A 26,116-nucleotide genomic window follows, 5' to 3' on the forward strand; every position below is an offset into this window, starting at 1 on the left:
TTGATTATGTATAACTAATTAACATCATCAGCATCCCATGGTCTCTATCTCTATATGTGATTATATGTATAAATTTTGATTTCAACTTTTCTACTTTATTGTAATTCTACAGTCAAAGTTGTAATTATCATATAAGTCTGCAAATTATTTACAGAATATTTGCGCATGGCTTTTTTCTCCGGGCTATAAAGTATCCAGGATCCTGCTAAAACGTTTACTGTGGATACAAGTTATAATTTCGGTTATGTTTCTCCTTCATTTTTTTTTTTTTTTTTTTTTTATCTATAATAGTAATATTCTTTGCCTGTTACTGTAGGTCAATACCTTTATTTTCTACTGAATAAGTTAATGAAACCAACATTCACCTTCCTTCTCGGTCACATACGTTCGTTTGAGTTCTTTCTGTGAAGAAGTACGTGCAGTCTGACGGCGTCTGCCTTCATCTAGACAGAAGAGTCTGAAATGTGGTATATAAATCCAATTCATATGTACATGTGCATGCGCAATTGTTTATATTTGTATCTGAACAATTGAACAGTTAACTTCCCAGTTATTGCTCAGCTATACTGAAGCTGTCAATCAAATGACATTCACGTGACTGAGAGGGCGTGTTTCGACTCCACCTCCCTCTGGAGTAGTCTCTCTCAGCGTCCACATCTCTCCTCCAATATTTCGAAATTCCTACAGCCTTGTGCTCCAAAAAGAAATGGGGAAACTTATACTCAAGATCATACTACCCTCAGTAGTGAGCTTCCCCAATTACACTATCTACACTCAGTCATTAACTTTCCCATCTACACTAACTACACTCAACCATTAACTTCCCTATCTACACTCAGCCATTAACTTCTTATCTACACTCAGCCATTAACTTCCCTATCTACACTAACTACACTCAGTCATTAACTTTCCCATCTACACTAACTACACTCAACCATTAACTTCCCTATCTACACTAACTACACTCAGTCATTAACTTCCCTATCTACACTCAGTCATTAGCTTCCCTATCTACACTAACTACACTCAGTCATTAACTTCCCTATCTACACTCAGTCATTAGCTTCCCTATCTACACTCAGCCATTAACTTCCCTATCTACACTCAGCCATTAACTTCCCTATCTACACTCAGTCATTAACTTCCCTATCTACACTCAGTCATTCACTTCTTATCTACACTCAGCCATTAACTTCCCTATCTACACTCAGCCATTAACTTCTTATCTACACTCAGCCATTAACTTCCCTATCTACACTCAGCCATTAACTTCTTATCTACACTCAGCCATTAACTTCCCTATCTACACTCAGTCATTAACTTCCCTATCTACACTCAGCCATTAACTTCTTATCTACACTCAGCCATTAACTTCCCTATCTACACTAACTACACTCAGTCATTAACTTCCCTATCTACACTAACTACACTCAGTCATTAACTTCCCTATCTACACTCAGTCATTAACTTCCCTATCTACACTAACTACACTCAGTCATTAACTTCCCTATCTACACTAACTACACTAAGTCATTAACTTCCCTATCTACACTCAGTCATTAACTTCCCTATCTACACTAACTACACTCAGTCATTAACTTCCCTATCTACACTCAGTCATTAGCTTCCCTATCTACACTCAGTCATTAACTTCCCTATCTACACTCAGTCATTAACTTCCCTATCTACACTCAGCCATTCACTTCCCTATCTACACTCAGCCATTAACTTCTTATCTACACTCAGCCATTAACTTCCCTATCTACACTAACTACACTCAGTCATTAACTTTCCCATCTACACTAACTACACTCAACCATTAACTTCCCTATCTACACTAACTACACTCAGTCATTAACTTCCCTATCTACACTCAGTCATTAGCTTCCCTATCTACACTAACTACACTCAACCATTAACTTCCCTATCTACACTAACTACACTCAGTCATTAACTTCCCTATCTACACTCAGTCATTCGCTTCCCTATCTACACTCAGCCATTAACTTCCCTATCTACACTCAGCCATTAACTTCCCTATCTACACTCAGTCATTAACTTCCCTATCTACACTCAGTCATTAACTTCCCTATCTACACTCAGCCATTCACTTCCCTATCTACACTCAGCCATTCACTTCCCTATCTACACTCAGCCATTAACTTCTTATCTACACTCAGCCATTAACTTCCCTATCTACACTATCTACACTCAGTAATTAACTTCTTTATCTACACTAACTTCACTCAGCCATTAACTTCCCTGTCTACACTCAACCATTAACTTCCCTATCTACACTCAGCCATTAACTTCCTATCTATACTCAGTCATTAACTTCCTTATCTACACTAACTACACTCAGCCATCAACTTCCCTATTTACACTAACTACACTCAGTAATTAACTTCCCTATCTACACTAACTACACTCATTTATTAACTTCCCTATCTACACTAACTACACTCAGTCATTAACTTCCCTATCTACACTAACTACACTCATCCATTAACTTCCCTGTCTACACTAACTACACTCAGTCATTAACTTCCCTGTCTACACTAACTACACTCAGTTATTAACTTCCCTATCTACACTAACTACACTCAATCATTAACTTCCCTATCTACACTAACTACACTCAGCCATTAACTTCTTTATCTACACTATCTACACTCAGCCATTAACTTCCCTATCTACACTATCTACACTCAGCCATTAACGTCCCTGTCTACACTAACTACACTCAGTCATTAACTTCCCTATCTACACTCAACCATTAACTTCCCTGTCTACACTAACTACACTCAGTCATTAACTTCCCTATCTACACTCAGCCATTAACTTCCCTATCTACACTAACTACACTCAGCCATTAACTTCACTATCTACACTCAGCCATTAACGTCCCTATCTACACTAACTACACTCAGTCATTAACTTCCCTATCTACACTCAGCCATTAACTTCCCTATCTACACTAACTACACTCAGTCATTAACTTCCCTGTCTACACTAACTACACTCAGCCATTAACTTCCCTTTCTACACTAACTACACTCAGGCATTAACTTCCCTATCTACACTAACTACGGTCAACGTCCCAAACTACACCATCTTCATTCATCTACACTGGAGTATAAACTACCATAATCACATCATCTACACTCGAGTATAAACTTCCTCAATCACACCATCTACCATCTACACCTGAGTATAAACTTCCCTAATCACAGGATCTTTAATCAGGTATAAACTACCTAATTACACTATCTACACTCGAGTATAAACTTCCTTAATCAAACCATCTACATTCGAGTATAAACTTCCTTAATCACACCATCTACACCCGAGTATAAACTTCCTTAATCTCACCATCTACACTCCATTATAAACCTCCTTAATCACATCATCTACACTCGAGCATGAACTTCCTTAATCACACCATCTACACTCGAGTATAAACTTTCCTAATCACACCATCTCCACTCCAGTATAAACCTATCTTACTACATCACCATGGGATGTCAGACATATAGACATGCCTTTAACTTTAAACGACTCCATATTGATAAAACAAATTTATTAAAAACGATAAAAATAAAACAAATTTTCATGAATACAGTTTTATGATAGCATCAACACTAACGTTGATGATCCACTACATTTCCCTTCATGAAAAGAGAAGGCTTCGTTTAAATCACGTATCACAGATAACAGGTGAGTAAAATATCACAGATGTACGCCAGGAACCAGCTGAATAGCTTCCGTTTAATTGCACATGCGTCAACACCATAGTATTTCAATTCACAAACGGAATGGCGGTCGATTGTCATGAACGTGGCATTATAGGTCATCCCATTGCGCATGCATCAACTCCGGCTGGAAGTGGCATGCTCGTAATTAGGTGGCATGGATTGCAGACTGTCACGTGACTGAACGCTTCTGGTCTGGTGGGTTTGGTTTTGAGAGGTAGGTTGGACTGAAAGAAAACAGATGACTTCATTTGATACATGTAGTAATGTCTGTCTTTTTCTCTTCCTGTCTGAAACTGACAATGGCTAACAAACCAATTTCAATCTACACCAGCCTTCATGTCTGATGTTCCCAATTGTACAAAATGGTGAATGAATTCGGTTAATTGTAAATCTTAGTAAACTCTGGACTTGGCCTAAACGCAATTATGAAAACCATTCAGCCATATCGAGGACTCAAAAAGTGACTTTACAGGGGTTTGAGTTCTTGACCTCATTTACATACGTTGTATATATACATGTATGTGTGTACAAAAAAATAATGGCTGTGTCAATCTGTTACCATCTGTGTCTGGGTTTCTGGTGAATTCAGATACTCAATTCCAAGTCTACTCACCATTTACGAGCTGGTGACCCCTACCCGCAACAGGCCTTGTCTCTATCACGTGATATCCGGGTACGTTGACGGCGACGCTGTGTTTGAGAGCATCTTCATAGCTAGGCGGAAGTTGACTGGGTGCCTCGTAAGGGGGTGGATTCTGCGGATGAACGACTAGAATAAAAGTGAAAATAAACAAAACACTATTAACCCAGAACTACACAACAAAAGTGAAAACAAACCAGGCACTATTTATCCGGAACTACACAACGAATTCGACACCGTTAATCCTGAACTACACATCAAAAGTAATCGGATAATACGGATTTTATAGAATATACATACTTGTACTCCATACAAGTGTAAACAGGGTTATTTTAAATTTTAATCCGCTTGAAAAGAATAACGAGAAATAGGGAAGAAACAAATGTAGGTAGATACAGGAACACTACTGGATGTCAAATGTCCTTAGTAAAACAAATGTAGGTAGATGTCTAATGTCTATATCAAAACAAATGTATATAGATACAGGGACACTACTGGATGTCAAATGTCTGTAGTAAAACAAATGTAGGTAGATGTCAAATGTATATAATAGAGAAAAGAGGTCTGACCGTACTTTATGTGTGAAATGTTTCATAATTACCCATTACTTCTATCATAATTACTCATTACTTCTATCATAATTACACATTAGTTCTATCATAATTACACATTACTTCTATCATAATTACCCATTACTTCTATCATAATTACACATTACTTCTATCATAATTACACATTACTTCTATCATAATTACCCAATACTTCTATCATAATTACTCATTACTTCTATCATAATTACTCATTACTTCTATCATAATTACCCAATACTTCTATCATAATTACCCATTACTTCTATCATAATTACCCATTACTTCTATCATAATTACTCAATACTTCTATCATAATTACTCATTACTTCTATCATAATTACTCATTACTTCTATCATAATTACTCATTACTTCTATCATAATTACACATTACTTCTATCATAATTACTCATTACTTCTATCATAATTACACATTAGTTCTATCATAATTACACAATACTTCTATTATAATTACTCATTACTTCTATCATAATTACACATTACTTCTATCATAATTACACATTACTCCTATCATAATTACCCAATACTTCTATCATAATTACCCAATACTTCTATCATAATTACACATTTCTTCTATCATAATTACCCAATACTTCTATCATAATTACTCATTACTTCTATCATAATTACACAATACTTCTATTATAATTACACATTACTTCTATCATAATTACACATTACTTCTATCATAATTACTCATTACTTCTATCATAATTACACAATACTTCTATTATAATTACACAATACTTCTATTATAATTACTCATTACTTCTATCATAATTACACATTACTTCTATCATAATTACACATTACTCCTATCATAATTACCCAATACTTCTATCATAATTACTCATTACTTCTATCATAATTACCCAATACTTCTATCATAATTACACATTTCTTCTATCATAATTACACATTACTTCTATTATAATTACCCAATACTTCTATCATAATTACTCATTACTTCTATCATAATTACCCAATACTTCTATCATAATTACTCATTACTTCTATCATAATTACTCATTACTTCTATCATAATTACACAATACTTCTATCATAATTACACAATACTTCTATCATAATTACTCATTACTTCTATCATAATTACACAATACTTCTATTATAATTACACAATACTTCTATTATAATTACTCATTACTTCTATCATAATTACACATTACTTCTATCATAATTACACATTACTCCTATCATAATTACCCAATACTTCTATCATAATTACCCAATACTTCTATCATAACTACTCATTACTTCTATCATAATTACCCAATACTTCTATCATAATTACACATTTCTTCTATCATAATTACACATTACTTCTATTATGATTACCCAATACTTCTATCATAATTACTCATTACTTCTATCATAATTACACATTACTTCTATCATAATTACCCATTACTTCTATCATAATTACACATTACTTCTATCATAATTACTCATTACTTCTATCATAATTACCCAATACTTCTATCATAATTACACATTTCTTCTATCATAATTACACATTACTTCTATCATAATTACTCATTACTTCTATCATAATTACACATTACTTCTATCATAATTACTCATTACTTCTATCATAATTACTCATTACTTCTATCATAATTACTCATTACTTCTATCATAATTACTCAATACTTCTATCATAATTACCCATTACTTCTATCATAATTACCCATTACTTCTATTATTCCTTTGTTTTATCGTTTGTCCGTTTAGTTTGATCGTTTGTTTTTTAATTTGTCCGATTGTATATTTGAAAGTCAATGTCCAACGTCCTAGATTTTCCATAATGCAAAGTGCATGCTATTTTGAAATAAAATGATAGGTTTGTCACTTTCATCAATTGGAATTCACAAATGACACACAAAAGTTCCAGCAGAGGTCGCTTGTAGTGGGCCAACTCATAATGAAGAGTTGGTTCTACTATAATTCTGTTTTGGTCTATCGGTGGGAAGGTAGCGAAATGATTTCATCCTCTCTGAAATAATGCCAACAGTGTTTATTCTAATAGTATATAAATAGACCATTATAATAGAATCGTGTGTTTTTAATTTTGACTTTTTTTTTCTGGGAGAAGGGGTGGGGGTGGGGGTGGGGGGGATTGCAATAAAAAAATGACATTTTCCGATCAGAATCAGTCCTGTACGAGATTATATTACACATTCGAGCACCTGTTATCAGCGTCAGAAATTCTGGACTTTTTCTTGATTTGAACACTTAATTCGCCGGTGTCACAGCTATCAATAACAAGTACAGACCTACCGTATAATAGTTTCTATCTAAATCGGTCGCAAACGGCTTTATGAAAATGTTTATTTAACGAATTGGCACACAGTTAAAAGCGGTGGGTCAATTTCGCCTGTTAAAGGTAAATCCATTTCACGCCAAGCAATCTATAAACTTTGTATCGGTAGTACTAACGTCATTAAGAGGTTTAATCGTGTCGTGAGTGTGTTCCACATAATGCCGGAGCAAGTTTCATCAAATACCCTCAACCCCCCACCCCCCACCCCCGGTCACCCACCTCCAGGACATGACTTGCGAAATATTTCATTTTCATTTTTTGCAACCACATCAATGATTTTTAACACTTTAGTATAAATATCATTCAATATAAGAATCCAACATATGTTTCCATGCTATATGAGGAAATATTCAATCCCCAGGGGTGAGATTTCCCAATATTCCTGGGTAGGTCAACTCACGATGGGTCAGATTTGTGTCACTTCTTTATTGATTAATTTTGATAATCCGTTGATGAAACAAAACAAACTACTTCTTTTATTTTGTTGTTAAATCTAGAAATAAATACCAGACAATTTTTTTATTGACCCCCCCCCCCCCCCCCCCACCAAGTACTGAAGGTTGGCTTGCGTGCACTGCACAGCATGTGAAAAATTATGACGTCATAATGGAACTATATAGACCGATCTCTCTGGCTGATCCTATCTAACACGTCCAGTAAATATAAATGAAAAGGGTTTCCGAACAGACGGTGGGAAAGTATTCTGTAGGGCTACCGCCTCACAGAATTCCAAGTACTGATGGAACAAAGATAAACCTGCTCACGTGCTACACTTCCGTCATCCACCGTCCCTAAGTTCTGGGGAGCCTTAACGGAGATTTAAAAATAGCAATCCTGACATTTTAAAAGGAGATTGACACCTCTCCCAATCGTAACTACTCGGCTATTTCCTTAACCGGTTACGGAAAAGGACGACCGCGAGATCCGATTGACATCTCCCCCTATCTGATGATAAAGAAAGCGCATGCGCAATCGCATCTACATACACTGTTAGACGCGGATATGCAAGACTTCGCGAGGAAGAATTTGTCGTGCTAGTAAATAACCAGTGCAGTAATTTACAAGAGGGAGCTGGATTCACTTCTAGGCGGGAGGGGGACAAAACCCGTACAGACAGGACCTCTAGATGGTTAGGAAGTTATTTGAAGAAAAAGAGTTTGCCTTTTGACTTACCTGCTATTCTGCGCACGCGCGTTCTCCGTTTGGACCACTTGTGTTTGTAATAGACTATAACCATGGTGATTAAAACTGTGATGAAGAGTCCAAGAGCAACCCTGTAATACAGAGAGAAATCATACAGGACAGTCAAAATAAACTGTACCGCAGTTCTATATATAGAACAGTCAAAATAAACTGTACTGTAGTTCTAAATATAGAATAGAACAGTCAAAATAAACTGTACTGTAGTTCTAAATATAGAACAGTCAAAATAAACTGTACTGTAGTTCTAAATATGGAACAGTCAAAATAAACTGTACTGTAGTTCTAAATATAGAACAGTCAAAATAAACTATACTGTAGTTCTAAATATAGAACAGTCAAAATAAACTGTACTGTAGTTCTAAATATGGAACAGTCAAAATAAACTGTACTGTAGTTCTAAATATAGAACAGTCAAAATAAACTGTACTGTAGTTCTAAATATAGAACAGTCAAAATAAACTGTACTGTAGTTCTAAATATAGAACAGTCAAAATAAACTGTACTGTAGGCCTACAATGACGAGAACAGATAAGGAAATTTATCATCTGACGTAATTCTACACGGAAAATACGTCATTGTGGGACGCACTTATCTGCGTCCTTCCTGTACTTGTGTTTATCAATGGCGGCAATAGGAAAAAAGGAGGTGTAACGGCTTCTATTTCTTTGAATTTTTTCCTTTGTAGAGAAATTTAGATTCTTTTGAATCGGACCACGAACAAATTATGTTGTCACAACATGCATCTACCTAATAAAGATCCCCCTGTGTGTCTACTGTGTAGCGAAATCATCACCCACACTTACTTCCATTCCTTCACTTCCGCTACCGGAGAAAAGGAATGAATCTTGATTTTCTTCTAATGTGTAATCAAATCTCATACCATATTTTTTTCAATATATACAATACGGCCATCGCGGATCCCGTATTAGACCGCGCTCCCCCCGCGGTATGTTAATCCTTCCCGCCTTATCCCTCCGCGGGATTTCATCGCGGGGCAGATTTACACCACCGCGGTGTGAAGTACCGTTATTTACCTGTTAGGACAAACTAACTGTACGATGGCTATTTCATTCGTCGGCAAAAAATGAGTACGGCTTGCTTATGGACAGCTATCTCGCATTACATACCGATATATTAAATAAATCATTTTAGAAAAATGAAAAATAAAATCAGGGACCTACTAAAACCAGATATACTTAGGATAACAAAAAAAAAAAACAAAAACAAAAAAAAAAACAGCATTTAATTTTGTTTTTAATAGTATTTTTATGCTACAATTAATGATAAGGATTAGGAGCTGTGTCCTAATATTTTTTACAGTGAAAAAATAATACAAACAGATTTACAAATGACCGTATACGAGTGCAAGATTAATATGTTCTGTCTGTTTTAATGGTGTTTGTGTAGATTTCGAGAATTGGTTCAATAATTTATTAGTAACAAAATATTATTTTGCATGTTTTAAGAATAACAAAATGTAAATTTTATATTATGCTAAAAGAAAGATTTTTGTTTTCTCATTTCAATCGAACATCGTTTATATGTACACCTGTTGGGGCCCTGCTGCACGTGTTCTTAAAACAACACACGGGGGAGAAGACCCTGTGTGTATATGTTCAACGCGTCGAATACAGGATGTCAAAATGGTAATGTCTCTACTTCAGGGCATGCGATCTGCTTATCAGCTTACAATTACCTACATGTATACCCAACAAATTTTACCAGTAATTAAACTAGGGTGTTTGTTTTTAATTCCTTCGTCAAGTGCTGGTTTCCTCGCTTACAACTTACTAATTCCTTTTATTACGGTACATATGAATGTCAGTATCATCAAAATTACTCTCTAATTGCATGTTAAATCAAAATTTAATATACGCTGTGGAGTAAGGCCACACATATACGACAGGGGTGATGTATACCCCAAAACTGTGTTTTACTTGTTATCTACTTTTTGGTATTATATTACCTCCTTTAAAATATGCATTACGTTTTTTTCTCCTCTCTTTCAGATGTTCAAAGCCCCAGAAATGTAATTAAAATTTGAGAATTTGGATCCAATTGATATTTTATTTTAATTAGATTGATGCTTTATTTGTATTGATTACCAAGCGGTGTTTGTGTGGCTAGTCTAATGTTGTCATAGCAGTTTCACGGGTAGAGCGTGCGCTGATCGAGGTCTGGGACGTTGAAGCAGACAGGAAGTGTTATGTAACAGATATACACATACCCGAGACGTTCTATACACAATGAAACCTGTTAAGTTAGGACGTCTTCACAATGTCTAGAAAAGAAAATGTACTGTGTTAGGTATAGCTATAGGGACACCTATATAATACTCTCTTTCGAATTGGGGAAAAATGGTTTGGAGAGAATATTAATTAGAGCATATCCTCACACCACTTGTCCCCTCTAACCTAACATTTTGTATCTACATCTTTCGTATGCTGCGGGTCACGTTTATGGAGACGTAACTTGGACAGCTTTTTGTCAAATGGTTAAAAATTGTCTTCACTTTACACGTTTTATCCCCCCTCTCAAATTTTATATAGAGTTTGATGATACTTGGCTTTCCTTTTCCTACTTTAATATTTGCGTGATACATGTTTTTCTTAATATATATTTGTACAAATACATGTATAGACTTATATTCCTGAAAAATAAGTTATGAAACCACCAATCTGTGATTGATACTAACAGGGAAAATCAGTTTTCGTGAAGTTACTTTTGCTGTTTCACGGGTAAAGCGTGTGCCGATCGATGTCTGGGGTGTTGGAGCAGACGGTATTCGGAGCAGACAGGGCGTGTTATGTAACAGATATACACATACCCATGACCGTTTCTTCACAGTCCAGTCAGCTATGTTAAATAGTACTCTCTCTCTCTCTCTCTCTCTCTCTCTCTCTCTCTCTCTCTCAAATTTTATAAAGATTAGAATTTGCTGATGCAAGGTTTTCCTTTCCTTACTTTGATATAAATTTATGTTATCCATGTTTTGTTTTTAAATATTTATACAAATACATTGTTTAGAATTAAATTCCTGAAAAACAATTAATATGTGATTGATACTGACAGGGATAATCAGTTTTCGTGAAGTTACTTTTGCCGTTTTACGGATAAAGCGTATATATATGCACTTGTATATGGTCATCTTCCGACATTGGTATGTGATAATCTACCCTTATATTGAATGTGTGGTTCAATAAAGGTAACATGAGAAGTTTTTGTAAAATGTGTTTTACAAACGATGCATGCACATGTATATGGCAATTTAATGATTTATTTATAGTATTGCTGAACAAACGATCTGTTTTCAGTTTATGATCAGTATATATTTTTTTTTACGTTAACGGGAGATAACTCGCGTTTGTTGATGGCCTTGTACCTTGGTTCAACATGTATCTCATTCATAAGAAAAAAATATTTCATCCTTCACAGACAAATGAGAGAAAAGAGAGAGGGAAACAGTGACGTACGCCTCGCAACTCTAAGAATCAAATAGCGTACAGATTTTATCTGTATAACGTACAGAATTTATTTATAGCGTACAGCATTTATCTATATAGTGTATAGAATTTATCTATATAGTGTACAGAATTTATCTATAGTGGACAAAATTTATCTGTGTAGTGTACAGAATTTATCTATATAGTCTACAGAATTTATCTATAGTGGACAAAATTTATCTGTGTAGTGTACAGAATTTATATATAGTGTACAAAATTTATATATAGCGTACAGAATTTATATATAGCGTACAGAATTTATCCGTGTAGTGTACAGAATTTATTTATATAGTGTACAGAATTTATCTACAGTGTACAGAATTCATATATAGCGTACAGAATTTATCTATATAGTGTACAGAATTTATCGATAGCGTACAGAATTTATCTGTATAACATACATAATTTATTTGTAGCGTACAGAACTTATCTGCATAGTGTATAGAATTTATCTGTATATTATAGTATACAGAATTTACCCACATACCGTACAGAATTTATCTATACCGTACAGAATTTATCTATACCGTACAAAGTTTATCTGTATAGTGTGCATAATTTATCTGTATACCATACATAATTTATTTATAGCGTACATAACTTATCTGCATAGTGTATAGAGATTATCTATAACGTACAGAATTTATCTATAGTGTACAGAACTTATATATATAGTGTACAGAATTTATCTACATAACGCACAGAATTTATATATATCGTGTACATAAAATGTCTATATGGCGTACAGAATTAATCTGTTGAGGAAGGTGTAACAGAAAGGTATTTCCAATTCGGCAATTGTTTTAATGCAATAGCAGTACTTTTGAAAATAAAAAAAGACATTATTTGAAAAATGAACTACACGATATATAAGATTAATTTTCTGAAGGACGCTGGAATTGTACTGAAGATCGCATCAAACAAGCGTTAATTGCAAACGGCTGAGCACTAATTACAGGTCTGGGGGTATTTGCTTTTCATTCAATCTGATCACCACGTGTCATTGTCTGAGGGTAGACTTTCAACAGCGGAAGGATATCGAGTTACCCGCGATATAATCATCCGCAATACACCACAATATCGGAGAGAAACAGAACAAATATTATCCTGCTGTATTTAGCAACAGCAATTGCTTTTTGTCAGCGAATTCAAACGAAGTGCAGATCGTTTTAAGTATTGGATTTTCCTCTGTCACGGTGAGAAGGTAAATATGGCCTCATTTTGACAAGGCCGTGCAGATATTAAACTGAGATCTAAAAACCTTTTGGGTATGTAAATATTGTAAATACAAGTCAGCAGGTAAGTTTTAAACAGTGTTGCTATTCAAACGACACGTTGGCTTGTTGGCTTGTTCTGTGACTTTGGATTTTTTCTTATTTGTGATTTGGGTCGAATCGAATTGGAAAAGAACAATATGTGAGAGAGAGAGAGAGAGAGAGAGAGAGAGAGAGAGAGAGACAGAGAGAGAGAGAGAGAGAGACAGAGAGAGAGAGAGAGAAAGAAAGAGAGAGAGAGAGAGAGGAGAAAGAATGAATCTGATGCAATGCAATATATTGTATAAATATCATTCAGCAAAAATTAGAATGTTATGTTATTTTTTTATAAGAGAGAAAGAAAGTGAAAAGTGAAAGTTATTAAAAGAATGAGAAAATGGATGATAGTGAGAAAAGGGCGTATCAAGATAGGAGACAAATAGAAAGAGAGAGAGAGAGAGAGAGAGAGAGAGAGAGAGAAGAGAGAGAGAAAGAAGATAGAAAAGGAAGAAGAGAGAGCAGAGAGAAAGAAAGAAAGGAGAGACAGAAAGGAAAGAGAAAAGAGACAAAGAGAGGAGAGAGAGAGAGAGAGAGAGAGAGAGAGAGAGAGAGAGAGGAGCGAAGAAAAAGAAAGGAGAGACATATCCTGAAATATTATCCAACTTTGGCTGCATTTGAATCTGAAATTAAAACTGTTGCAGTAGTGCATGCAACTTGACCGTACTGTAATATGAGATAAATAAAACAAGACATTACAATAAAATCATAGACGAATTGAACCCTGTACAAAGGACTGAATCAGAAACTGTCAATATCCTCAAAATTAAACTGTTTACTACTCATAGCGAGCGAAGCTCGCGTCGCAAATCGACGCGACGAGCTCGCTCCAATGATTACACATATGAGTCACGTGATTTGCTCTTTTTCAGCTGAAAAAAGATGAGTATTACCCATAATGCTTCTGCAAAAATGTCTCCGTCACTGCGGTATACTTCATTGACAAACCCGTAATTAAAATAATTAGATTGTTTAGAAAGTACCATAAACGTTTTTAAATTCCAGACAAGCTTTCTCATAGCTTCAAAAATTTTGTTTTTGCTTGGTTTGAGAGAAGAAGAAAAAACATTGCAGCTAATGTGACGTCACAATTTGTAACTGTTTACACCTAGCGCGTTTTATTCCCCGCGTTAAATGAAAGGCGGATAAAAGTCGTGTTGCAAGATGTTAATGGGCTTCGCTCGTCTCAACGGTCACACCGTACAACATATTATTCAACGGGACCGGAAGTGAAGACAAGAGTAAGAAAGTAAGCAGTAACATTAAAAGTTTCATTTTAAGAACCGGAAGTAAACTTACCAGACATACCAAAACGTGTACCAACAGGAATCATTACTACTTCCGGTCTCACACGCAACTATCACCTGAAAATAATAAAAAATATTGCAAGTACTAAATAAATTCTAGCATTACATGAACTATGGCTTTACTCTGGTGTGGTACTCGTATTTACACCAGAAATTCTTAATGCAATTCATCACAAAGTTAAGATATGTGGGTACAATTCATCACAAAGTAAGATATGTGAGTACAATTCATCACAAAGTAAGAGATGTGAGTACAATTCATCACAAAGTAAGAGATGTGAGTACAATTCATCACAAAGTTAAGATATGTGGGTACAATTCATCACAAAGTTAAGATATGTGAGTACAATTCATCACAAAGTAAGAGATGTGAGTACAATTCATCACAAAGTAAGAGATGTGAGTACAATTCATCACAAAGTAAGAGATGTGAGTACAATTCATCACAAAGTAAGAGATGTGAGTACAATTCATCACAAAGTAAGAGATGTGAGTACAATTCATCACAAAGTAAGAGATGTGAGTACAATTCATCACAAAGTAAGAGATGTGAGTACAATTCATCACAAAGTAAGAGATGTGAGTACAATTCATCACAACGTTAAGAGATGTGGGTACTTTGAGTCCGCTCTCTATAAGGTTGGGTCTGGTTTTTCTACAGATTAAAGTAACTCCACCCTCCTGTGATGTCATCAGATTTTGCAAAATCAATGATTTATTTATGATTTATGTATGATACGAACATAAATTTTGTTGGAGTCTTTTCCTATAGTTATTGTAAAAAATCTTGTTAAAAATAAAATATTTCAAAAGTCTAAGTTATAGATGAATAATCAATGATACGTTTCAAAATATTGAATCCAAGGGCAATCACTCAGTTTCTATTGATTTCTTTATCAAGTCTATTATGCGACGATTTTCTGTATTTTTTACAGACATTTTGTACATTTTTGTGAAGATACAGTTTCATGAAATTGTTATGAATGCTATTATATCGCCATAACCAGTTTGTATGGAATTTTGATAACACTGTTTAAGGAAAATTGCAATTTTCTGACGATGATATAGTATTCTGTTTATGTACGTCTTACATCTTAAAAAGTGTGATGACCTATGTATTTTATTTGATAATTTGTTAGTTTTAACTTTAATGAATGGAAATAAATACACATTTTAAACTTGTATCAGATAAAACTGCAAGTATGGAGTTACCTTAAATGAATAACGGAAATGGCTGAAATAACATCACACTAAACTGGCCCCCTATCTCAAATTTCATCGGGAGATAGCAGACCGGCATCTTCGCTAGCCAATGGTGACGCTCCATGGTGTTTCTATGCGTCCCCTATATGAGTTCGCGCATGCGCGTACCGCTTCAACGGAATCCGGACTACTACCGATGCTACGTCATGGTACAATTCACTCCGCGCCCTTCTCTTTTAAGAGGATATATAGATATATAAACATGAAGAAGGACGAAGCGGTCATAATTTCAATGTTTATTGGGCATTAAATGTAAACATAATTAGATTTTCTAATTAATCTACATATATCAGAAAGGCAGACATATGACTCTTGATGATGTACCAAAATTGAGTTACTGAATTTGAAAGCATGTAACTTGAAAAATACTTGAAGCAAATTTCCTGTGAAATGTATGTCGAATTGACAAGAATTCCATGATGTAACTAGTAAAAAAGAATATATTCTTGACTGTAATAAAAATGAAATAAATAACATTATATCAAATGTCATTACAATCCGTGTATATATCAAATGTCATAAAATCATCACCTCAAATACTTTATGAAGTGCAAGAGTGTAGGAACTGCGACGCTCCACGCCGGCGTACTTCATTTCTGTCTGAATGCTCCGCCATTACAACAGACGTACTATTTTTCTCCGTATTCATTCGCGCATTGTTCACAACTGCATCCCATTCATTACAATCCGTATATATATCAAATATCATTACAATCCGTATATATATCAAATGTCATTACAATCCGTATATATATCAAATGTCATTACAATCCGTATATATATCAAATGTCATTACAATCCGTATATATATCAAATGAAATTACAATCCGTATATATATCAAATGTCATTACAATCCGTATATATATCAAATGTCATTACAATCCGCATATATATCAAATGTCATTACAATCCGTATATATATCAAATGTCATTACAATCCGCATATATATCAAATGTCATTACAATCCGCATATATATCAAATGTCATTACAATCCGCATATATATCAAATGTCATTACAATCCGTATATATATCAAATGTCATTACAATCCGTATATATATCAAATGTCATTACAATCCGTATATATATCAAATGTTATTACAATCCGTGTATATATCAAAAGCAAAATCATTAGAAATGTAAATAGTGTTAGATATATACCACACAGAATTCAAATTAGCTTTGAGAAACAACTACGCGATTTTTTTTTGGATTTTTTTTTTTGTAAAGAAACATTTGAAGTTATTTGAGCAACTTTGAGTACAATAGAATAAAAGTTATTTGCATGTGAGTTTTTGCTGCATGGATACTTATATAAAATACCCCCATATCCATTGGTTAGAGCGGAATGTTGGGTTTTTTAAATCCTAACCAAATAAAGTTATATCAATTGAGAACAACACGAAAACGAAGACTGAGATGCATTTCTATATTCCATCACGCCTCTTTTCTCGCGTGATTCTTGTACTAGTGAGATTTTTTCTTCTCACGTGACCTAGTTTCTGCCCTTTTATTTTTCAGAAACTTTTGTTTTTCATTTCCTTGACATGAAAAGTTTTTGCACGGTTTACGAAATAGGTTTGACTTTTATATTGTAGTAAGATGTCTGTCCTTCGTTTGTCGGTCTGATCGGCTCAGTGGTGAGATCACCTAGCAAGTAATACAAGAGGCCCGGGTTCGATACCCAATTAATGAAAAGTGAAGATAACAAACAGTGATCAATCTCAAAACTCCTATAAAAGTGTGAAGATAACGAACAGTGATCAATCTCAAAACTCATATAAAGTTGAAGATAGCGAACAGTGATCAATCTCATAACTCCTATAAAGGTGAAGATAACGAACAGTGACCAATCTCATAACTCCTATAAGAAAAAGTGAAGATAGCGAACAGTGATCAATCTCATAACTCCTATAAGGAAAAGTGAAGATAGCGAACAGTAATCAATCTCAAAACTCATATAAAGGTGAAGATAGCGAACAGTGATCAATCTCATAACTACTATAAAGGTGAATATAACGAACAGTAATCAATCTCATAACTCCTATAAAGGTGGAGATAAGGAACAGTGATCAATCTCATAACTCCTATAAAGGTGAAGATAACGAACAGTGATCAATCTCATAACTCCTATAAAGGTGAAGATAACGAACAGTGGTCAATCTCATAACCTTTATAAAGGTGAAGATAACGAACAGTGATCAATCTCATAACTCCTATAAAGGTGAAGATAATGAACAGTGATCAATCTCATAACTCCTATAAAGGTGAAGATAGCGAACAGTGATCAATCTCATAACTCCTATAAAGGTGAAGATAACGAACAGAGATCAATCTCATAACTCCTATAAAGGTGAAGATAGCGAACAGTGATCAATCTTATAACTCGTATAAAGGTGAAGATAACAAACAGTGATCAATCTCATAACTCATATAAATATGAATATAACGAGCAGTGATAAATCTCATAACTCCTATAAAGGTGAAGATATCGAACAGTGATCAATCTCATAACTCCTATAAACGTGTGAAGATAACGAACAGTGATCAATCTCAAAACTCATATAAAGGTGAAAATAACGAACAGTGATCAATCTCATAACTCCTATAAGCAATACAAAATAGAAAGTTGGGCAAACACGGACCCCTGGACACACCAGAGACATATTTCCCTCCTCTTCTTTGCTACAATGACTTAGTATTGCCCATACGGATAATCTTTTGTTATATATTAGAGCTGACTTCACATTTTTAGTTGCCATAATTTGAAAAAAAACGTTTTCTTTGCTTTTTTTTAGAAACAAGATAGAATGCAAGTTAATTACATCTAAAATGTCACGAAAACAAAAATGAAATATTAAAGAGAGACGTTGCATGTGACCTTAATACTCTCTTTCTGCAGACCCAGAGAGTGCATTGTTTCAGATCAACTATTCATAGATAATCAAACAAGTCTGTCATTGATTACGCATTACTAATATGTATTCGTACTTCAAAATGTCATTATCAACATTTTAAAACTATTGATATTGTGGTAGGAGACAATAAAGACCTCACGGCTATACGATATTGGAAAGGGAAGAAGTTCAAACAATTTAAGGTGGCCCAGCACCATATGATTCTGTCTCTGTTTGCTAGTATTTGGAAAGTACATATGGATATGGCGGATTTAGAGCTTACATTGTTTATACTGACAGCTGAAGTGTTTGACTAATTGCTTTATCGTATCTCAGTGGTCCTGTGTTGGAATAAATCTTAGAATATCTCTCTATATTTCTACATTAATATTTATATTAACTAATATTTTGTACGTTTGTTTTAACGATGTTTAACATGAACTAATATTTTATCCGTTTGTTTTGGCGATGTTTAACATGAACTAATATCTTGTACGTTTTTTTAGCGATGTTTCACATTAACTATAATATTTTATCCGTTTGTTTTAGCGATGTTTGACATGAAATAATATTTTGTACGTTTGTTCTAGCGATGTTTCACATTAACTAATAATTTTTCCGTTTGTTTGACTATTGACCGGGGGTCATAATGCGTATTATTGAGCTGCAGTGTTTTAAACATGACCTTTCTGCACTTAAAAGTTACTCAAGATTTATTCGTTTAAACAGCTTAATTGATTTTTCTGTTGTATCAACACAACATAAGCAACACAAATTAATCATTACATAAAATTGATATACTAGTATTATCATGTCTTTTAACAATGCAGATATATAAAAAAAGGTTTAATATTAGTAATAATAAGTAATAATCGTGACCTTTTTGCACTTCATACACGAAACAATATCGAGTTTACAACAGCATACACACAGGAGTGATGTCAATTTCTAAACTTGTACATTAATCACAAACTTGTACATTAATCACAAACTTGTACATTAATCACAAACTTGTACATTAATCACAAACTTGTACATTAATCACAAACTTGTGTCTTAAAATTTAAAATGAAACTTTAAGAAGCGATGGTTATAGATCAAATTTTTGATGTATTGGCCAAAATATTGAATTTTTATTATAATTTAGAATTTTTAACGAATCGGTTTAGAAAAATATATCAACCAAATTAATAAATTACAACATTTGAATTAGTTCCAAGTGTCAATTATTTGTATTATAAATTATAAAACTGAAATACAAGAATTTATAATATATTGGATCAAACAGAAACTGTAAAATCATGTAGTGTTAGAACTTTTTTATTTAGCAATCCTTCCGCTACAAAATGTAATCCCTGCCAAACCCTTCCAAAATTTGAATATTGACACAAAAATTTCAACTAATTGCGGTTAAGCAATGCATGTCTAATATGTTTGGTCCAATGGGATCAGTATTGAACCAGTACACACACAGGTGTAGCTGCCTGTGCAGTTGTGCTCCAAAGCTCAGGAGCTAAAATCCTTAAGACGGGTGCTATTCATTAGAAATGTTGTCATTTGATTTATTCTAACCCCCCCCCCCCCCCCCCCCCCCCCGAAAAAAACAACAACACGCAAGCAAACAAAACAACCGCTAATACTGGAGTTTTGAATATCTGAATAAAACATTATACAACAGTATGATTAAGTATGAAGAATTCGTCCTCATGCCTTTTGTTTAATGTAATTTACTAATTAGCATTTCCACAATTATCCATCCTCAATATTATTATGGAATCCTCGCACTCTTTTTCTTTAAATTATAAAAACCAATAAAATAAAACTCCATTCTTATTTACAATAAATGTCTAACTTGAGAAGCAAAGAACTGCCATCTTATATCTTTATTTTTATTCTTTGCTGGATTTTTATAGCCTTGTATACTTGTAAACTTTATATTTATTGGGTTTTTTCTGGCCTCGTACGCTTGTAAACTTTATTTTATTGTTGTTGGGTTTTCTTCTGGCCTCGTACACTGGCAAACTTTATATTTATTGTTTTGTTTTTTCCTGGCTTTGTACACTGGTAAACTTTATATTTATTGTGGGTTTTTTCTGGCCTTGTACACTGGTAAACTGTATATTTATTGTTTTTATCTGGCCTTGTATGCTGGTAAACTTTATATTTATTGTGTTTTTTTCTGGCCTTGTACACTGGTAAACTTTATATTTATTGTGTTTTTTTCTGGCCCTGTACACTGGTAAACTTTATATTTATTGGGGTTTTTTTCTGGCCTTGTACACTGGTAAACTTTATATTTATTGGGTTTTTTTTCTGGCCTTGTACACTGGTAAACTTTATATTTATTGGGTTTTTTTCTGGCCCTGTACACTGGTAAACTTTATATTTATTGGGTTTTTTTCTGGCCCTGTACACTGGTAAACTTGGCCGTGTTGCGCTGCGATTTCGCTAATTACGATCCAACTGTATTAACTTATTTCTTTTCAAATCAAAATAATCTGCACAGATTTAATGTCGGTAAATCCGGATTAAAAGGAAATCAAACTACAATTATTAAACGAGAAAACAGAAAAACTGCAAAGTCTCATAAATGCTACTTGTATAAAAGTATTATATTTATTCTATCACCGTAAGGGATGTTCTTCGGTGTTTTTAAGAAAAAGGAAGGAAAGGGGTAACAGAATTATTAATAGGCATGATCATATATACTTTTACTTAAATCAAATGTTTACTTCTCATTAAATGAAAACTTTTGTACACTTGAATTTATAGGCAATAATGCAAACTGAATATCTCAATTAAGGATGAATGACACACTAGATAAATTTAAGAACGAATGACACACGAGATAAATCTAAGGAGGGATGACACACCAGAGAAATTTGATATCGATGAAAAGTTGAGGATATGTACAATATTATGAAATTGAAAATTCATTAAGTTAAAAAAAAAAGATAGTTTTAGTAGTAAGTGGTCTGAATTTTTTAAAAACCCACTAGACTCGAACACGCTCTCTATGGCTACTTTAAATGCTGCAGGAAAATGTACCTAATACATTCAGCATGTATATTGTACTGGGTACGTGAAATACTACAGGAAGATTGTACCCGACACATTAAATAACTGTGGCCAAACGTCATTTGGATACAACAATTCCTACGCAGGATACAATCGTGTTTTAAACACAGAGTACAACCAACCCGTGCGACAATTTACTATGGAGAGTGTAGATGTCTGTGAGGAGGGGTAAAAAAAAGGGGAGGGGCATATTTTTCATTAAAAGGACAGGTGGTAAATTTTCTTTGTTTATGATAAATTCATATAATATCTACATCCGGGGTTAATTGCATACACATGATGATTGACAAATAAGAAGGATTCATCAGTTCCGGTGCTAAAAATCACTGAACGCGACTGCAATTAGCATCCGGCGGGAATACAACGCACCATTTAATACATCTAGCTCTTTCTTCGAATATTCCGATATCCAATACGTTCATTATTCACAATATCAGAAATAAATTTAGGTCCTTTCATCTTACAAATAGCGATCTATTCCTTGTGGTATTTTTTTAAAGTTAATATTTGGTCCAAAAGCGAGAGAATATTTAATACGGGTCTGTCGCAGTTCTTGTGTCGTCATCAATGATTATTTCTCAGTTAGTACCACAGACTATTGTAACTTGTTCCTGCAAAGGTTTCTCTGTGATGGTATGCACCTTAATATATTAACAATTCATTAGAGGGTGGGGTGGGGGTGAGGGGAATAAACAAAGTAACAGGGTGGAAAAGAAAAATCGGGTGTAAGTTGTATCTTATCTATAGAAGAATATCGAGAGCGACGATGCGTGGGGTAGGGAGGGAGGAGGAGAGACTTCAAGGGGGGGGGGGGGGGGGTGAACGATTTCTAGTGGCGGTGGTGGTGGTTAGGGCTATCAGTAACATGGGGTACAGTGGGGCTCTGAGTGAGAGGGGTACAATGGGGCTCTGAGTGGGAGGGGTACAGTGGGGCTCTGAGTGAGAGGGGTACAGTGGGGCTCTGAGTGAGAGGGGTACAGTGGGGCTCTGAGTGGGAGGGGTACAGTGGGGCTCTGAGTGGGAGGTGGACACTGGGGCTCTGAGTGGGAGGGGTATACTGGGGCTCTGAGTGGGGGGGGGGGGGTACACTGGGGCTCTGAGTGGGAGGGATGCGCATGGTGGAGATAATATATAATAAATTTTGCAATCAATTTACACTTTTGCTTTTTTACAATTAAAAAAAAAAAGAAGGATTTTCACATCAGGGTCGCCGTTTATGGTAGAAACACAGTATAAGAATATATATAAGTAATAACGGAATATGAAAAATTGATTATAAAGAAAGGAACCAAAGACAGCTAATATCAATTTTGGTGAGAAAAGACAGAATGCATGAAGGGATGGGGGGGGGGGGGGGGGTAACGATGCAGTGATCAGATGTTTACAATCTAATCACCATCTATGCACTAACGATGTCATTTGATTAGTTATATCAACCATTCGAAAAGAATTTTCACATTTTGATAAAAGTACTATGAGTTGACTGTAACAACACATGAATAACTGCAATGAAAACTTACAACGTGATTTGCGAAAAATATAACCATTTGAATTCAAAAACTAAATTTTTAAGTTTGTAAGTTCTCACCCCCGGAATGTCTGCGAGCGTTTAGCTGCATTTGTTTTTTCGTTTAATTTAATGGAAAACATGAAATATTAATTTATTTTGATTTCTAATGTCCTCCTGAATATTTTGGTGTATTATATGTAAATCTAACACCCTTTATAATGTCCACGAACTTTAGATCAGACCTCTTATGTACCCAATCGTATAGATGTTATATATGCATTATTCAATATGATAAAATAACCAGTGTCTGTCGATTCTGTAAATATTTGTTTTCTTGAGAGCGACATGTAAATTCTTTATTTCCAATTTTATCTATGTCTATTGATTTCACCTGTATGTCTTCATTCATTCATCTAATGGTTAATCATGTCATTCTAGATGTATTTCCGAACGTCTTCATCCCCCCCCCCTTTTTTCTCTCTCTTTTTTATCTAATCTTTTTTATCTATCTATTATTTTTTTTTTTAATGTTTTTATCTATATTTTTAAAAAATCTTTTTATCTATCTATTTTTTCTACCTTTTTTTCTTATCAATCCAATCTTTAACAATCTTTTTTATCTTTTAACTATCAATTTTATCTATCTATTTTTTATCCTTTTTTTTTTTATCTATCTACATTTTTATCTTTTTTTTATCTATCTATATTTTTATCTTTTTTTTATCTATAATAAACATTGAGAGCAGGGCAAACACAGATCCCTGGACACACCAGAGATGATATCAGATGAGATCAGGTGTTTCAGAGGATTAAGCATTCCCTGCAGACCGGTCACGCCCACCCTATTGATTGATTGATTTAACTTTGACCGCACTGTACACTGCGCTCTACAGGGTAATCCCAGTGTGTTTGTTTGCGTTGTAAAGGGATTAAGATTGCTTTCGTGGGATTACAAGATATGATCCTCTACACATGTAAATCAATCCCAGTTTCATATTTGTATATTCCCACCATTGCATATTCTCATTAATTAATGAATAAACGAATAACGTCGATGTAAATATATAATATAATTCTTTTTTTGTTTTAAAAAAAGGGTTACCGATGTTGCAAAGCGTCGTATATTTGCAACCCATAATGATAAATATACACTGGAAGTCCCGTACCCCAAAAGATATTCCGGGGATGACCCTGGGGACAAACTGATGACCACCAGGACAAGAGGATGACCCCGGGAACAAAATGTTATCCTTCGGAGACATCAAACCGCACCTGCCCTCCCTAAGTCACAGTTGATAAAATCACCCAATATATTGATAGTCTACATGAAATATACTCTGTACTTCTTATCATCAAAAGAATCTTACACAGTGCCTTATACATGTATTCATTATAACAAAAATCTGTCCAATTTCAGACATCAGAATTACCCTTTTTTTTTTTACAAGCAAAGAAAATAGTGATATGTTTTCTTAAATACCCTGCACTTGAGACATTGTGTATGAAGTATTGTCTACAGATAGAGAAAAAGAAGGTTTCTAACATCGGTTCATTAAATTGTCCACAGATAGAAAAAAAGAAGGTTTCTGACATCGGTTCATTAAATTGAATCTTACAAAGTTCACTGCAGGATATGTAAAATATATATATATTTTTTAATTTCATATTCAGGCAATAAAAAAAAAATTCAAATATCTCTCTCTCTCTTCTCTCTCCCTCTCTCCTTCCCCTCTCTCTCTCTCTCTCTCTCTCTCTCTCTCTCTCTCTCTCTCTCTCTCTCTCTCTCTGTACGCTTACCTGTGTTGGAATGAGAAGGAACAGTACCACACATAGATTAACATTTTCCATTATAAACAATTTTTCCCGAGGAATAAATAACATATCCCAGGGGATCACGTCATGTTCACCGGCGGAGTATCAGAAACAGGCGCGCACACAAACTCCCTCCAATTCAAAATAATCAGAAATCCAATAAAATAAGAAAAAAATGTACGATGTTTCCCCCCTCTTTCTACTATCCCCCGATTTCGACACTGGCGTGTATTGACAACCTACGGTCCCATTCCGGCAGGGTCACAGGTCAAATTGGAGAGCCCTGCCTGCACTTCACTGAATCTTCGGTGTAACGTAGGACATGGAATTTACGACAAGTTGAAATCGATAAATTTAAATGTACTTTCAATACAATCATTAAAAACTCCGGTTTGTTGGCGCACGTTTAAATCTATATGTGTCGTTAATAACTTCTGTATAAGAGATTAAAATGTTTGAGCACGAACATTTAAAACAGACGGTGTGTTGTATACGGTTCAAATTAAAAAAAAAAACCAAAACACCACGAATGTCAGGAATATAACCAAAATCTCTATTAAAGGACATTCTTTTTTCCTTTTTTCGGTTTTCAGGGCCGTTGTTCTTCGCGCTTAAATCAATATAAGTACAAATCGAAGATAGATGCGTTTAGTTGATTTATCTGACGTAAGCTTGACGTATTTCCATGATGGTGAATTAAGTAGTTCTGGCCGATCTATGTGAACAAAACGTGAAGAGAGAGAGAGAGTGCTTCACTTAACGATAGCATGGTACAGAGCAAAACATGGAGAGAGAGAGAGAGAGAGAGAGAGAGAGAGAGAGAGAGAGAGAGAGAGAGAGAGAGAGAGAGAGAGAGAAAGTGCTTCACATAACAATAGCATGATAC

General features: G+C 34.6%; 1 protein-coding gene across 1 annotated transcript; it reads right to left on the reverse strand.

Annotated features, from left to right (window-relative positions):
* Nucleotides 1–3,563: 3,563 nt before the first annotated feature.
* On the reverse strand, nucleotides 3,564–25,692 carry LOC125666159 (uncharacterized). The gene is made up of 5 exons (XM_048899296.2): nucleotides 25,216–25,692; nucleotides 14,661–14,725; nucleotides 8,519–8,619; nucleotides 4,369–4,524; nucleotides 3,564–3,979 (listed from the first exon to the last, which is right to left on the reverse strand). The coding sequence occupies exons 1-5, from the start codon at nucleotides 25,297–25,299 to the stop codon at nucleotides 3,870–3,872; spliced, it is 516 nt and encodes a 171-aa protein (XP_048755253.2). The 5' UTR covers nucleotides 25,300–25,692; the 3' UTR covers nucleotides 3,564–3,869.
* Nucleotides 25,693–26,116: the final 424 nt, after the last annotated feature.

The sequence above is a fragment of the Ostrea edulis genome, chromosome 10 (assembly GCF_947568905.1).
Source record: "Ostrea edulis chromosome 10, xbOstEdul1.1, whole genome shotgun sequence".
NCBI lineage: Eukaryota > Metazoa > Mollusca > Bivalvia > Ostreida > Ostreidae > Ostrea > Ostrea edulis.